Source organism: Schistocerca americana, chromosome 4 (genome assembly GCF_021461395.2).
Source record: "Schistocerca americana isolate TAMUIC-IGC-003095 chromosome 4, iqSchAmer2.1, whole genome shotgun sequence".
NCBI lineage: Eukaryota > Metazoa > Arthropoda > Insecta > Orthoptera > Acrididae > Schistocerca > Schistocerca americana.
In genome coordinates, this window is record NC_060122.1 from 822,770,305 (window position 1) to 822,786,250 (window position 15,946).

A 15,946-nucleotide genomic window follows, 5' to 3' on the forward strand; every position below is an offset into this window, starting at 1 on the left:
CCTGTACAGAAAGTTGGAATAGAGATCAACATAAACATCATTTCCACCCTTTTTATTGTTCATGAAAACCACACATAGCATGTTGTACTACCATACAGCCAGACCTTCAGAGGTGGTTGTCCAAATTGTTGTACACACCGGTACCTTCAATACCCAGTAGCACGTCCTCTTGCATTGATGCATGCCCGAATTCGTCGTGGCATACTATCCACAAGTTCATCAAGGCTCTGTTGGTCCAGATTGTCCCACTCCTCGACGACGATTCGTCGTAGATTCCTGAGAGTGGTTGGCGGGTCACGTCGTCCATAAACAGCCCTTTTCAATCAATCCCAGGAATGTTCGATAGGGTTCATGTCTGGAGAACATGCTGGCCACTCTAGTCGAGCGATGTCGTTATCCTGAAGGAAATCATTCACAAGATGTGCACGATGGGGGCGCGAATTGTCGTCCATGAAGACGAATGCCTCGCCAATATGCTGCCGATATGGTTGCACTATCGGCCCGAGGATGGCATTCACATATCGTACAGCCGTTACGGCGCCTACCGTGACCATCAGCGGCTTAAGTCGGCCCCAAATAATGTCACACCAAAACACCAGGGAACCTCCACCTTGCTGCTCTCGATGGACAGTGTGTCTAAGGCGTTCAGCCTGATCGGGTTACCTCCAAACACGTCTGCGACTATTGTCTGGTTGAATGCATATGAGACACTCATCGGCGAAGAGAACATGAAGCCAATCCTGAGCGGTACATTCGGCATCTTGTTGGGCCCATCTATACCGCGCTGCATGGTGTCGTGGTTGCAAAGACTGACCTCACCATGGACGTCGGGAGTGAAGTTTCGCACCAAGCAGCCTACTTGCCACAGTTTGAGTCGTAACACGACGTCCTGTGACTGCACGAAAAGCGTTATTCAACACGGTGAAGTTGCTGTCAGGGTTCCTCTGAGCCATAATCCGTAGTTAGCGGTCATCCACTGCTGTAGTAGCCCTTGGGTGACCTGAGCGAGGCATATCATCGACAGTTCTTGTCTATGTGTATCTCCTCCATGTCCGAACAACATCGCTTTGGTTCACTCCGAGACGCCTGGACACTTCCCTTGTTGAGAGCCCTTCCTGGCACAAAGTAACAATGCGGACGCTATCGAACCGCGGCATTGGCCGTCTAGGCATGGTTGAATTACAGACAACACGAGCCGTGTACCTCCTTCCTTGTGGAATGAATGGAACTGACCGGCTGTCGGACAGCCTCCGTCTAGGCGCTGCTGATGCATGGTTGTTTACATCGTGATGGGGGGGGGGGGGGGGGGGTGGTTAGTGACATCTCTGAACAAAGGGACTGTGTCTGTGATACAATATCCACAGTCAACCTCTGTATTCCCGAATTCTGGGAACTGGGGTAATGCAAAACTTTTTTTGTTGTGTGTATTGGCCCCCTTTCTCATACATCATTCAGGGTTCACAAATATTTGTTAATTTGTTCATTAACTCCGTAAGCAGATTAACATTGTGTGCCTTAACCATATTCCTGAGCGGACAACGTTGCAGCAAATAAGCTAGCTACAGGTAGTACGCCTTGGTCCTGCGTCCCACCGCCTGTGACCTGCCAGTGCAGCAGATCCACGCTGGCTGTCGCTCGATGCTGCGGAACGAACTGCCCTGGTAGCATATTTGTACTGGAGCTTGTTAACTTTCCGAACAGTATAAAATTTCCCCAGCGGTCCGGCATACACGTTCGAATCGGCTTTCCGCCTTGGTTCCTTTCTTATCTGTTGTCTTCCCGTGTATGCATCTCTTGGTCTCCCTCTATGATTTTTACCCTCCACGCTGCCCTCCAGTACTAAATTTGTGATCCCTAGATGCCTCAGAACATGTCCTACCAACCGATCCCTTCTTCTAGTCAAGTTGTGCCACAAACTCCTCTTCTCCCCAATCCTATTCAATACCTCCTCATTCGTTATGTGATCTACCCATACAGTAGGTACTGGGAGATGAAGAAGCTTGCGCAGGACAGAGTAGCGTGGAGAGCTGCATCAAACCAGTCTCAGGACTGAAGACTACAACAACAACAACAACGTCTTCCCGTATAATTTTTGCCCTCAACAACTCCATTTACTATAATGGAAGTTATTCTCTGATGTGTCTTCTTCTAGTTCTCCACCTGTTAATATTCTGATCGAGTCTGCGAAGGACCCCCTCGTTTCTTGTCTTGTCACATATTTTAGTTACATCACGCCCCACAAGCTTCAATTCTCTTCATTTCGAATTTTGCCACAGTCCATGATTCACTTTGACACAATGCTGTGCTCAGAAGTACATTCTCAGAAGTTTCTTCCTAAACTTAATGTCTGTGTTTGATACTAGTACACTTCTATAGTGAAGAACATCTTCTTCGACAGTTGCTAGTCTGATTCTCATATCCTCTTTGCTTTCTTTCGTCAAGCGTTGTTTTGCTGCCCAGGTAGCAGAATTCCTGTGCGTCGTCGAATACGTGTGGTCCCCTAGTTAGATGTTATCACCAATCCCGTGCCTGAGACTCCTCATTACTTTCGTCATTCTTTCTTTAACTCTCAATTCATATTTTTCTGTACTTTCACTGAGGGTAGAAATTATGTAAGGGAATCTTACAACTGATACCCTTTCGCCTTGAATTTCATCCCACTTATTTTATTCCCCTCAGCCCATCTTCGATCTGCAGGTTAAACAACAGGGAAGAAAGACTGCATGCATCCGAGTATTTATCGCTTCGTCTTCCATGATTGTTTCCTCTTTGTCTTCGTACATACTGTATATTACCCGACTTTCTGTACAGCTTATACATCCTTTTCTGAGAATTTTCAACGTCTTCCACAAAATTACGTTGTCGATCGCTTTTCCCAAGTTGATAACCCTATGAAGGTGTGTTGAATTTTCTTAAGTGTTGGTTCTAATATGAACTACGATTTCAGAACTGTCTCTATGGTGCTATTACCTTTTCTAAACACAAACTGATCGTCTTCTATGAAATCGTCAGTTTTCGTTTCCATTCCTCTGTATATTGTTCTTGTCAGCATCCTGGAGCAGAAACAGTTAAAAAAAAGGCAGACTGTGCGATAGTTCTTGCGTTTATTAGCTTGCTAACTCTGGAATTGCGTAGATAATATTCTTTGAAAAGCTCGCTTTCAAATCTCGTAGATCCTACATACTAAGAAATATTTTAACAGAGTAGCAGGCATTATTTACGTTATTATTGTTATGTTAACACAACCCAAGTTACTAAATAAATTTTAATTTGTGCAACTTAAAGTAGAGGAAAATTGAGAAATAAATTTCGTTCCGTAGGTACTAGCTTCAGTTAAATGATTGAAAAATATAATATTACTTAAGAAAAGTTCGACATCTATTTCTTAAAAAACATTATGCAGAATGATAGCAGATATATCAGGCAGTAAAAATAGCAGATCTGTCGCAGATAGATATGCCACTGTAATGTAGAACAATGCTTGCCTATTTGATTGAATATTAAGGCAACAATTTGTAAAGCATCACGAAGTAATATGCTGTAACACGTATTGACATGAGTGTACATTATACTTCACGTTCTGTCGTTGTGCAATACATCACATGAATTTCTGTAATTTTTAAATTTTTGAAATTCAGTATTAGCATCATGGTCTGTTATTGTTGTTGCGGGGAGAACGTCCATGTGTATTACCGAAATTAGTAGCAACTTAATAAGAATTTTGACAGCAGCTGACGGTGTAGCTATATCAGAGGGTGGGCTGAAAAGTAATGCCATCGAATTTTTTGTGTGAAAACTCATAAAACTTTTTAAAGAAAATAAACGTTGTTAATATTCTACATCTATATTTTTCATATCTTTGTAGAAAAATATTCAATAGCCAAAATCGCAGAATATATATATATATATATATATATATATATATATATATATATATATTTATTTATTTATTTATTTGAGACAATCGTCTTCAACAGACTATCCTGTTATCTTCATGTCTGTAGAAAAGTGTATATACGTGGAATATGTCTCATAAGTTAGGATATAACATTTGTTATACAAGTTTTAGAATGATATTATAAGAACAGGAAATGGACCTGTACATTTACATACCTTAAAATATTTTTGTTCTAAAACATGTTCATTTTACGTTGAGCTCACGCACAAGATGTCAAGTGGATAAAAACAGCATGTAATAAAAGGTTTGTCATCGCTAAAATGTTTGAAAAACGTAAAGCACCTTGTGCAACAGATTATGCCCGTATACGTATTGTTCACAGTTACTTGTTACATCAAACAAACTCTGTACACAAAAGCACAACTGTGAACTGTTTACATATGCTGGACATGTTCTAAACAATGCGAATCCAGTTAGAAAAACTTAAAGTGGATTCGCACTGTTTAGAAGATGTCCATCATATGTAAACAGTCGCGCTTTTGTGCACCGTGTTTGTATGATGCAATAAGTTACTGTGAACAATATATATTCGGACGTTGCCTGTTGCACAAGATGCTTTATGGTTTTTTAAATAATTTAGCGATGATAAACGTTTTATAATGTGCTATTTTTATTCACTTGCAATCTTGTGCGTCAGGCCAGCGTAAAATGGACATGTTTCAGAACAAAAAGACTTTAAGGTATGTAAATGTACAGGTCCACTTCCGGTTTTTATAATGCCAGTCTAAGACGCTTATATCAAATGTTACATCTTAACTTGTCAGATATATTCCACGTGCATACACTTTCTTACAGACCTGAAGATGACAGCATAGTCTATTGAAACCAGTCGTCTTAAATTAAAAAAAATATTTTAAGCGATCTCAGCTGTTGTATGGTTTTCAACAATTAAACAGGTCGCCCTTGAGCTCTCTCGAAATGAGAAAATTCAGTCGTCGTGTCTTCATATTTGCAGCCCTCTGCTGCTGAAGTGCTCCGAATTATAGCGTGTCACGTGGCAGTGTGTAACATGATTATGTCGCTCCCTGAGAAACAGTGCGTTGTAATGGAGCTTCGAATTCGATGAGTTCCTTCATACGTGGGACTGCCAGTCCTTCAGCGTGGCAACGCTAGACCACATATGAGCGCTGCGAAATCTGCAGCAGTCCGACGCTTCGGGTTGTCTGTTATCGATCGTCCTCCATACAGTACCGACATAGCCGCATCCGATTTTCATCTGTTTCGAAACGTAAGGAACGCCTTCGAGGACTTCATTTTGGCAGTGATGAATCGGTGCAAGCAGGTATGAGGCTGTGCCTGCGTCAAGAAAGCCCATTGTCATACAGCGACGATATCAACAAACTGGTCTCTCGTCGGGAGAAATGTGTTCGTCGCCACGGTGACTATGTTGCGAAATACATATGTAGACATGAAGAATAAAGATGTAGAATGTTGATAACTTTCGTGTTATTTAAGAAGATTTTTCACATAAAAAATTGGAGGCATTACTTTTCAGCACGCCCTCATAAATGTGTCTCTTCCGAAATCAACACTATTGGCCATTAAAATTGGTACACCAAGAAGGAATGTAGTTGATAAACAGGTATTCATTGGACAAATACTTTACACTAGAACTGACATGTGATTACGTTTTCACGCAATTTGTGCATAGATCCTGGGAAATCAGTACCCAGAACAGCCACCTCTGGTCGTAATAACGGCTTCGATACGCCTGGGCATTGAGTCAAACAGAGCTTGGATGGCATGTACAGGTACAGCTGCCCATGCAGTTTCAACACGATACCACAGTTCATCAAGAGTACTGACTGGCGTATTGGCAGTTGCTCGGCCACCATTGACCAGACGTTTTCAGTTGATGAGAGATCTGGAGAATGTGCTGGCCAGGGCAGCGGTCGAACACTTCCTGTATCCAGAAAAGCCCGTACAGGACCTGTAACATGCGGCCGTGCATTATCCTGCTGAAATGAACGGTTTCGCAGGGATCGAATGTAGGGTAGAGACACGGGTCGTAACACATCTGAAATGTAAAGTGCACTGCTCGAAGTGCCGTCAATGCGGACAAGACGTGACCGAGACGTGTAACCAATGGCACCCCATACCATCACGCCGGGTGATAAGCCAGTATGGCGATGACGAATACACGCTTCCAATGTGCGATCACCGCGATGTCGCAAAACACGGATGCGACCATCAAGATGCTGTAAACAGAACCTGGATTTATCCGAAAAAATGACGTTTTGCCATTCGTGCACCCAGGTTAGTCGTTGAGTACACCATCGCAGGCGCTCCTGTCAGTGATGCAGCGTCAAGGGTAACCGCAGCCGTGATCTCCGAGCTGATAGTCCATGCTGCTGCAAACGTCGAACTGTTCGTGCAGACGGTTGTTGTCTTGTAAACGTTCCCATCTGTTGACTCAGGAATCGAGACGTGGCTGCACGATCCGTTACAGCCATGCGGATAAGATGCCTGTCATCTCGACTGCTAGTGATACGAGGCCGTTGGGATCCAGCACGGCGTTCCGCATTACGCTCCTGAACCCACCGATTCCATATTCTGCTAACAGTCATTGGATCTCGACCAACGCGAGCAGCAATGTCGCGATACGATAAACCGCAATCGCGATAGGCTACAATCCGACCTTTATCAAAGTCGGAAACGTGATGGTACGCATTTCTCCTCCTTACACGAGGCATCACAACAACGTTTCACCAGGCAATGCCGGTCAACTGCTGTTTGTGTATGAGAAATCGGTTGGAAACTTTCCTCATGTCAGCACGTTTTAGGTGTCGCCATCGCCGCCAGCTTTGTGTGAATGCTCTGAAAAGCTAATCATTTGCATATCACAGCAACTTCTTCCTGTCGGTTAAATTTCGAGTCTGTAGCACGTCATCTTCGTGGGGCAGCAATTTTAATGGCCAGTAGTGTACAAACTACCTTGAATAAGCTTTAGGTTGTCACTTCCCTCATTTACTTTGAAAAGCGCAGAGGAATGTTATATTACTTCCCCTTCATGTTTGATGTTTGACTGCAAACATTCCGAAGCTCTTTAAAATAGTGACTGTAATACTGATTCACCTACGTGTTCCAAATTGATCCCCATTTGTCCTTTTGTGACGTCAGCAGGCTGTTCTTTCCTCTCGTAGAGGCCTTCAGTGTTCTGTTTTCCCCTATCGGTCCTCTCTCCTGCGTCCTGCAGTATAATACCTTTTGCTCTGTCGGTGTTGATCCCTTTCTACATCTACATCTACATCTACATGATTACTCTGCAATTCACATTTAAGTGCTTGGCACAGGGTTCATCGAACCTCAATCATACTATCTCTCTACCATTCCACTCCCGAAAAGCGCGCGGGAAAATCGAACACCTAAACCTTTCTGTTCGAGCTCTGATTTCTCTTATTTTATTTTGATGATCATTCCTACCTATGTAGGCTGGGCTCAACAAAATATTTTCGCATTCGAAAGAGAAAGTTGGTGACTGAAATTTCGTAAATAGATCTCGCCGCGACGAAAAACGTCTTTGCTTTAATGACTTCCATCCCAACTCGCGTGTCATATCTGCCCCACTCTCTCCCCTATTACGTGATAATACAAAACGAGCTGCCCTTTTTTGCACCCTTTCGATGTCCTCCGTCAATCCCACCTGGTAAGGATCCCACACCGCGCAGCAATATTCTAACAGAGGACGAACGAGTGTAGTGTAAGCTGTCTCTTTAGTGGACTTGTTGCATCTTCTAAGTGTTCTGCCAATGAAACGCAATCTTTGGCTCGCCTTCCCCACAGTATTATCTATGTGGTCTTTCCAACTGAAGTTGTTCGTAATTTTAACACCCAGGTACTTAGTTGAATTGACAGCTTTGAGAATTGTACTATTTATCGAGTAATCAAATTCCAACGGATTTCTTTTGGAACTCATGTGGATCACCTCACACTTTTCGTTATTTAGCGTCAACTGCCACCTGCCACACCATACAGCAATCTTTTCTAAATCGCTTTGCAACTGATACTGTTCTTCGGATGACCTTACTATCCGGTAAATTACAGCATCATCTGCGAACAACCTAAGAGAACTGCTTAGATTGTCACCCAGGTCATTTATATAGATCAGGAACAGCAGAGGTCCCAAAACGCTTCCCTGGGGAACACCTGATATCACTTCAGTTTTACTCGATAATTTTCCGTCTATTACTACGAACTGCGACCTTCCTGACAGGAAATCACGAATCCAGTCGCACAACTGAGACGATACCCATAGGCCCGCAGCTTGATTAGAAGTCGCTTGTGAGGAACGGTGTTAAAAGCTTTCCGGAAATCTAGAAATACGGAATCAACTTGAGATCCCCTGTCGATAGCGGCCATTACTTCGTGCACAAGGACGATGTTTTCTGGAACCATGCTGATTACGTATCAACAGATCGTTCCCTTCGAGGGGATTCATTATGTTTGAATACAGTATATGCTCCAAAACCCTACTGCAAACCGACGTCAATGCTATAGGTCTGTAGTTAGATGGATTACTCCTACTACCCTTCTTAAACACTGGTGCGACCTGCGCAATTTTCCAATCTGTAGGTACAGATCTATCGGTGAGCGAGCGGTTGTATATGAGTGCTAAGTGGGGAGCTATTGTATCAGCGTAATCTGAAAGGAACCTAATCGGTATACAATCTGTACCTGAAGAATTGCCCGTATCAAGCGATTTGAGTTGCTTCGCAACCCCTAAGGTATCTACTTCTAAGAAACTCATGCTAGCAGCTGTTCGTGTTTCAAATTTTGGAATATCCCATTCATCTTCCCTGGTGAAGGAATGTCGGAAAACTGGGTTCAATAACTCCGCTTTAGCGGCACAGTCGTCGGTAACAGTACCATCGGCACTGCGCAGCGAAGGTATTGACTGCGTCTTGCCGCTTTACATACGACCAGAATTTCTTCGGATTTTCTACCAAATTTCGAGACAATGTTTCGTTGTGGAACCTATTAAAGGCATCTCGCATTGAAGTCCGTGCCAAATTTCGCGCGTCTGTAAATTTTAGCCAATCTTCGGGATTTCGCGTTCTTCTGAACTTTGCATGCTTTTTCCGTTGCCTCTGCAACAGCGTTCGGACCTGTTTTGTGTACCATGGGGGATCAGTTCCATCTCTTACCAGTTTATGAGGTATGAATCTCTGAATTGCTGTTGCTACTATATCTTTGAATTTGAGACACATCTAGTCTACATTTGCATAGTCAGTTCGGAAGGAATGGAGATTGTCTCTTAGGAAGGCTTCTAGTGACACTTTATCCGGTTTTTTAAATAAAATTATTTTGCGTTTGTTTCTGGTGGATTTGGAAGAAACGGTATTGAGCCTAGCTACAACGACCTTGTGATCACTAATCCCTGTATCAGTCATGATGCTCTCTATTAGCTCTGGATTGTTTGTGGCTAAGAGGTCAAGTGTGTTTTCGCAATCATTTACAATTCGCGTGGGTTCGTGGACTAACTACTTAAATAATTTTCGGAGAAAGCATTTAGGACAATCTCGGAAGATGTTTTCTGCCTAGCACCGGTTTTGAACAAGTATTTTTGCCAACATATCGAGGGAAGGTTGAAGTCCCCACCAACTATAGCCGTATGAGTGGGGTATTTATTTGTTACGAGACTCAAATTTTCTCTGAACTGTTCAGCAACTATTTCATCGGAGTCTGGGGGCCGGTAGCAGGAGCCAATTATTAACTTAGTCCGACTGTTAAGTATAACCTCCACCCATACCAATTCGCACGGAGCATCTACTTCGACTTCACTACAAGATAGACCACTACTGACACACACAAACACTCCACCAGCAATTCTGCGTTATCCATCTTTCCTGAACACCGTCTGAGACTTCGTAAAAATTTCTGGAGAACTTATTTCAGGCTTTAGCCAGCTTTCTGTACATAAGTGAACGGCCGAAGTCCCTCAGACCTCCATTCACAGGGATGGACATACTAAAATTAAATTATTGATGTCGTGGTTGCTCATGGTGAAAAACTGATACCACCCAAAAGTGACGCTGCAGGAAAGTCATCAACTTGTGACGTTTTGCTACCGTCGTCGCCGCGCCCGTTTCCTTCAACGTCGCCATCTTTTATTGCGACACTGAAACCGATTCCTGCAACAGCCTCGAACTCATATAGAGATTACCCACTGCTTTACCTTCATTACAACTTTTAAGTCTTTCATCGAAGTCTACCATTATTGCTGGATATAATAGCAATACAGAAACAGAAAATCGGTTATTTCATAAACCTGTTTTTTTGAGCGGTTGTAACAGATGAAGTAAACTGGAGACGAAAAGAAGCGCTACAACCAAAAGTTGGTTGTTTCAGCTATAAACGCCATCCCAATTAAAATCCAATCCTAACTAAACTTTAAATTATACTGAACTCCGTCCGATCAGTTCTCGTAAGATCCAACGGTACTGACCGAGCGTCGTGACATCGTCACCTTAGGCGTCACTGGATGCGGATACAAGATAAAAATTTCTGCCGAGACAAATAGACACTGCTGGACATTGGCAGGGCGGTAAAAAAGTAACATGCCGCGCCGCACCCTCTTCTGCGTCCTGCAGTATACTTCCTTTTGCACTGTCGGTGTTGATCCCTTTGCTTCTGAGTCAGTGTGCGATTTGTGCTTTTACCAGTGGGGGGGGGGGGGGGGGGAGGGGGATGTATTAGGGGGTTAGTATAATTATATATGTTACCAGCTTGGACCGTGGCGTTACCCATGGATAAACAGTTATTTATAAATAGATGTTAATGCCGAAACTCACTACTCACGCGTATGCACTATCAGAAAAGCCACTTTGTGAGATGTTTTAGTAAACCTTCAAATTTAGATCTCTCCTGAGTTGATCAGGAACCATTATGTCTCAGTTGTTCAAAGAGATGGACAAGAGAACTGTGACTTTCAAGAAAAGCTCGAAAAGCGTTAAATGAGGAAGCAACCCAACTCACTACTCACGCGTATGCACTATCAGAAAAGCCACTTTGTGAGATGTTTTAGTAAACCTTCAAATTTAGATCTCTCCTGAGTTGATCAGGAACCATTATGTCTCAGTTGTTCAAAGAGATGGACAAGAGAACTGTGACTTTCAAGAAAAGCTCGAAAAGCATTAAATGAGGAAGCAACCCAACGTACGCGAAAAATATGGCCTAGTTTTAATAGCTGCGAGGATAATTCTTGTGAAACACTTTGTAGTAGTCTGATTTTTGGGACTTCGAGAAAACACAGAATATAAGGAATCTAAAAATAAACCTTTATATGGTATACATCTGCTACATCATTCATAACATCGTGGACAGCTAATTTCATTTTGTGGTTCATACAATGAACGACAGTTAAATCCTCATGTAAATGACTACGCTGTAGAGCGGCTACGCCTTTGTAAGGTGCAAGCATTGTTGAGCCACTATCTGTTGCGACACGTACAAGGTGGTTTTTTAGTTCATCATTTGTAATGCCACATTTTTCAAGAGCTGCTAACAGTGTGCTGAAAATGCATTCACCTGTCCCACTTTCTCATTCAATAATGTCGAAAAAATAATCGCAAGCAACTCCCTCAAAGGACAAACGTATATATATTACTAAACAAGTTGTATTGGAAACCGTTGTACACTCGTCCATCATGATACAAGCTCGCAAGTAAACGGATGACGCACCTTAGACGAAAGCAACAATGAAAACATGTTAATGATGATTTAGTTCTAAACGTTTTGAAATGCTTAACTACTCCATGCATGGAGAGCTGCATCAAATCAGTCTCTAGACTGAAGACAACAACAATAACTACTAGATAACACTTTTTCAAAATTAATAAGCAAACATATTAATAGTACTAATAGTAAGACTGTATTTAAAACTTTCAGTGTTCGGCTCCACAAATTTAAATTATATGTAAAGTTTTACTCCAGTGCGTGGAAAACAAACATCCCAGGTTGGGATGCATAAACTAAAACCAGAGGAGGGGATGGTCTGATGCAGAGAGGGGGAAATCCCCCCCATCCCCCCCTGCAAATCGCACACTGTTCTGACTTGACCGTAGGTTGTTGAGACTTCTGCCTCCGCTCTCTCCATGTTTGTAACTCAGCTTGCCTCTGCTGCGGGCTGCGCAGGTGCGGGGAGAGCCGGCGCCCGAAGTGCGCTGGTACCGCGACGGCGGCGAGCTGGAGGAGGACCCGCCTCGGCTGACGCTCCAGCAGGAGGGCGGCCGCTGCCGGCTGGTGCTGCGCGCCGCCGCGGAGGCGGACGCCGGCCGCTACATGTGCGACGCCGCCAACAGCGTCGGCCGCGTCTCCACGTTCGCCCGCCTGCAGGTCGTTCACGACCCCAGCCTGCTCGAGGCCGACTCCAAGCTCAAGAGGTCAGTCAGCGCCGGCCCGCCAGATCTGTTAAAGCCAGCCTAGGCGTCTAGCAAACCTGCTTTCTCGGATAGCTACACAACATTCAAACAAATCGTAGGGCACAGGTCACCCCCGTTTTCAAGAAGGGACGTCGAACAGATTTTAATATTTTTTTTGTGTGATCTAAAATTTAAAAACTTTCTCACACCGTCCTGATTTAGCTTCACTGATCAGGATGGCAAAAAAAAGCATACGTATATTGAGGAATTTTCATTCGCAAAGCAGGCTTATCACATTCACACAGTTCAATACTGTTCTATCCTGATTAAATTGAGCTTAACTTAAATTCCATAAGGCAGTGAAGCAATTTCGAAGTCTCGGTGCGACGAAAATTGTCAGTCGATCTCCTGGAAACATTTGTATACAATTATTATCTTTCGGTGATCACGTGGGGAAGACCGGAGATCTGCTGGTAAGACCGTGTTAGCCTATTTATTTGAAATAACTGGATATCTTGAGCATACAAAACGGCAGGTTCGTCCAGTGTAAATCAGACGTTCCCCACTGATCCCGTGCAACACAGCGTAGTAAGCAGACACTGTCAATAATAATCAGTTAAATAATACGTGAACACACTTACTTTAGTTTAGTTCATGTATTAAATTCCTTCTCATACAGAATCTCATCAAGATGGCGACTAGCTCAACAATACATACATATACATCTTCGTTCTTTCACGGCTAATCCGCAAGATCTCCTTCATTCTTTTCATAAGAGAAAACATACACTCCTGGAAATTGAAATAAGAACGCCGTGAATTCATTGTCCCAGGAAGGGGAAACTTTATTGACACATTCCTGGGGTCAGATACATCACATGATCACACTGACAGAACCGCAGGCACATAGACACAGGCAACAGAGCATGCACAATGTCGGCACTAGTACAGTGTATATCCACCTTTCGCAGCAATGCAGGCTGCTATTCTCCCATGGAGACGATCGTAGAGATGCTGGATGTAGTCCTGTGGAACGGCTTGCCATGCCATTTCCACCTGGCGCCTCAGTTGGACCAGCGTTCGTGCTGGACGTGCAGACCGCGTGAGACGACGCTTCATCCAGTCCCAAACATGCTCAATGGGGGACAGATCCGGAGATCTTGCTGGCCAGGGTAGTTGACTTACACCTTCTAGAGCACGTTGGGTGGCACGGGATACATGCGGATGTGCATTGTCCTGTTGGAACAGCAAGTTCCCTTGCCGGTCTAGGAATGGTAGAACGATGGGTTCGATGACGGTTTGGATGTACCGTGCACTATTCAGTGTCCCCTCGACGATCACCAGTGGTGTACGGCCAGTGTAGGAGATCGCTCCCCACACCATGATGCCGGGTGTTGGCCCTGTGTGCCTCGGTCGTATGCAGTCCTGATTGTGGCGCTCACCTGCACGGCGCCAAACACGCATACGACCATCATTGGCACCAAGGCAGAAGCGACTCTCATCGCTGAAGACGACACGTCTCCATTCGTCCCTCCATTCACGCCTGTCGCGACACCACTGGAGGCGGGCTGCACGATGTTGGGGCGTGAGCGGAAGACGGCCTAACGGTGTGCGGGACCGTAGCCCAGCTTCATGGAGACGGTTGCGAATGGTCCTCGCCGATACCCCAGGAGCAACAGTGTCCCTAATTTGCTGGGAAGTGGCGGTGCGGTCCCCTACGGCACTGCGTAGGATCCTACGGTCTTGGCGTGCATCCGTGCGTCGCTGCGGTCCGGTACCAGGTCGACGGGCACGTGCACCTTCCGCCGACCACTGGCGACAACATCGATGTACTGTGGAGACCTCACGCTCCACGTGTTGAGCAATTCGGCGGTACGTCCACCCGGCCTCCCGCATGCCCACTATACGCCCTCGCTCAAAGTCCGTCAACTGCACATACGGTTCACGTCCACGCTGTCGCGGCATGCTACCAGTGTTAAAGACTGCGATGGAGCTCCGTATGCCACGGCAAACTGGCTGACACTGACGGCGGCGGTGCACAAATGCTGCGCAGCTAGCGCCATTCGACGGCCAACACCGCGGTTCCTGGTGTGTCTGCTGTGCCGTGCGTGTGATCATTGCTTGTACAGCCCTCTCGCAGTGTCCGGAGCAAGTATGGTGGGTCTGACACACCGGTGTCAATGTGTTCTTTTTTCCATTTCCAGGAGTGTAGATAGCAGAGAAGATATTCCATGGAGTAAATAAACGCTCCAAGGAATAATAGGGCTTGAAACTACTTTGCATTGATAATCATCGTATGTTAAAGTTTAGGAATCGGTAAGATAAGAAGAGATATTTCGAGATATGTACTGAGTTATATAATTTATAAATTTTCTGAAAATATCGCGGAGAGACCGCTGCAAGAGACATTACAAGACGTGCAGAATTATATACCTATATCTCCAACATCGACCAGTTGTAGAATTTTGGAACACGTATTATGTTCGAGTATAATGACTTTTCTAGAGACTAGAAATCTACTCTGTAGGAATCAGCATGGGTTTCGAAAAAGACGATCGTGTGAAACCCATCTCGCGCTGTTCGTCCACGAGACTCAGAGGGCCATAGGCACGGGTTCCCAGGTAGCTGCCGTCATTCTTGACTTCCGCAAGGTGTTTGATACAGTTCCCCACAGTCGTTTAATGAACAAACTAAGACCATATGGACTATCAGACCAATTGTGTGATTGGATTGAAGAGCTCCTAGATAACAGAACGCAGCATGTCATTCTCAATGGAGAGAAGTCTTCCGAAGTAAGAGTGATTTCAGGTGTGCCGCAGGGGAGTGTCGTAGGGCAGTTGCTATTCACAATATACATAAATGACCTTGTGGATAACATCGGAAGTTCACTGAGGCTTTTTGCAGATGATGCTGTGGCACATCGAGAGGTTGTAACAATGGAAATGCAGGAGGATATGCAACGAATTGACGCATGGTGCAGGGAATGACAATTGAATCTCAATGAAGACAAGTGTAATGTGCTGCGAATACGTAGATAGAAAAATCCCTTATCATTTAGCTACAATATAGCAGGTCAGCAACTGGAAGCAGTTCCATAAATTATCTGGGAGTAGGCATTAGGAGTGATTTAAAATGGAATGACCATATAAAATTAATCATCGGTAAAGCAGATGCCAGTCTGAGATTCATTGGAAGAATCCTAAGGGAATGCAATCCGAAAACAAAGGAAGTAGGTTACAGTACGCTTGTTCGCCCACTGATTGAATACTACCCAGCAGTGTGGGATCCGTACCAGATAGGGTTGATAGAAGAGGTAGAGAAGATCAAACGGAGAGCAGCGCGCTTCGTTAGACGATCATTTAGTAGTCGCGAAAGCGTTACGGAGATGATAGATAAACTCCAGTGGAAGACTCTGCAGGAGAGACGCTCAGTAACTCGGTACGGGCTTTTGTTGAAGTTTCGAGAACATACCTTCACCGAGGAGTCAAGCAGTATATTGCTCCGACCTACGTATGTGTCGCAAAGAGACCATGAGGATAAAATCAGAGAGATTAGAGCCCACACAGAGCCCTACCGACAATCTTTCTTTCCACGAACAATACGAGACTGGAATAGAAGGGAGAATCGAT

At 44.4% G+C, this 15,946-nt stretch overlaps 1 protein-coding gene across 1 annotated transcript in view; it reads left to right on the forward strand.

Moving 5' to 3' along the window:
- The window catches only part of LOC124613832 (titin homolog), a 1,109,199-nt gene that overhangs the window by 345,172 nt on the left and 748,081 nt on the right, over nucleotides 1-15,946 (forward strand). The window contains exon 15 of the mRNA XM_047142555.1: nucleotides 12,092-12,339. Coding sequence (XP_046998511.1) covers nucleotides 12,092-12,339 — 248 coding nt within the window. The remainder of the gene's footprint in view (nucleotides 1-12,091; nucleotides 12,340-15,946) is intronic.